At 41.1% G+C, this 842-nt stretch overlaps 1 protein-coding gene across 4 annotated transcripts in view; it reads left to right on the top strand.

The window, feature by feature from the left end:
- Positions 1-842, top strand: part of si:ch211-214j8.12 (uncharacterized protein LOC100000539 homolog) — a 4938-nt gene continuing 4096 nt past the window's right edge. Inside the window, exons 1-2 of one of the 4 annotated variants that reach the window (XM_063195463.1) lie at positions 1-60; positions 624-842. The exon at positions 624-842 is cut by the window's right edge and continues 36 nt beyond it. In XM_063195463.1, the coding sequence (XP_063051533.1) occupies positions 653-842 (190 nt within the window). In that variant the 5' untranslated portion in view covers positions 1-60; positions 624-652. Of the gene's footprint in view, positions 507-623 lie in introns of all 4 variants that reach the window. The other 3 variants (XM_063195466.1, XM_063195465.1, XM_063195464.1) reach the window with 3 other exon arrangements.

The following is an 842-nucleotide window of genomic DNA, read 5'->3' as shown; positions in this document are numbered from 1 at the left end:
TTGTAAATAAGGAAGAGAAAGGAGGAAGAATAGAAGGAGTAGGCTACAGTCACAGCCCTGGTACAGTAGCCTACCATGTAAATGTTACAAACTTTATGAACTTTTGTCCGATAATCTTTTTTGTTGTTGTTGCTTTGAATTTATGATACGGTATTATTATTGCCGACTTTCAACCACACACCCTGGACCTTGGTGTGGTGTGGTGTGGGGTTGCTCAACTCAACCTATCAACTAGCCTATGTTGCAATCAGATCGGATACTTTGCAATCTGAAACACGTTCTCTGCTATGAATACATCGACATAATAGCCTAATAAAAGGCTATCCGCTCTACTCTGGTTTAACGTAGGCCTACTATACAATGTGTGAGTGTGATAAAACATTCTCTGTTGTGAGGGATTGCTAGTCAGTGTGCATTCATCTACATGAGTGTTTTTAAGCACTTAACCTTAGGCCTATACCTGTAAACCCCACAACGCAGCAGTCTATTAAAAGCAAAAAATCAAGGTGAAATATTACATGAATTGTTATCTTAATTTACTGGTGGAAATAGACTATAATTGAATGTTGAACCTTACCTAACTGCTTAACTTATATGGTCTGATATTCTGTGCCATTTCGCAGCAGCAGGGGTCCTGAGATAGGCTTCTGAAATGCCTCTCTTCCGCCAGTTGGGCGAGTCAAGGAGAGAAAATGAAAAACGACAGGTGAAGACGGGAAAAAGCAAGTTGAGGGGCAAAGACCCCGATGCTACTTTGACCAGCTTGTGCCTTGTGAATATTGTGAAAAATATGAACAATGTCTGGGCCCAGGACTATGCCCAGAACTACATGGACCAGTACT

The sequence above is a fragment of the Engraulis encrasicolus genome, chromosome 3 (assembly GCF_034702125.1).
Source record: "Engraulis encrasicolus isolate BLACKSEA-1 chromosome 3, IST_EnEncr_1.0, whole genome shotgun sequence".
Lineage (NCBI taxonomy): Eukaryota > Metazoa > Chordata > Actinopteri > Clupeiformes > Engraulidae > Engraulis > Engraulis encrasicolus.
Note: the sequence above shows the minus strand (reverse complement) of the source record. Positions and strands in the feature narration are given on the sequence as shown.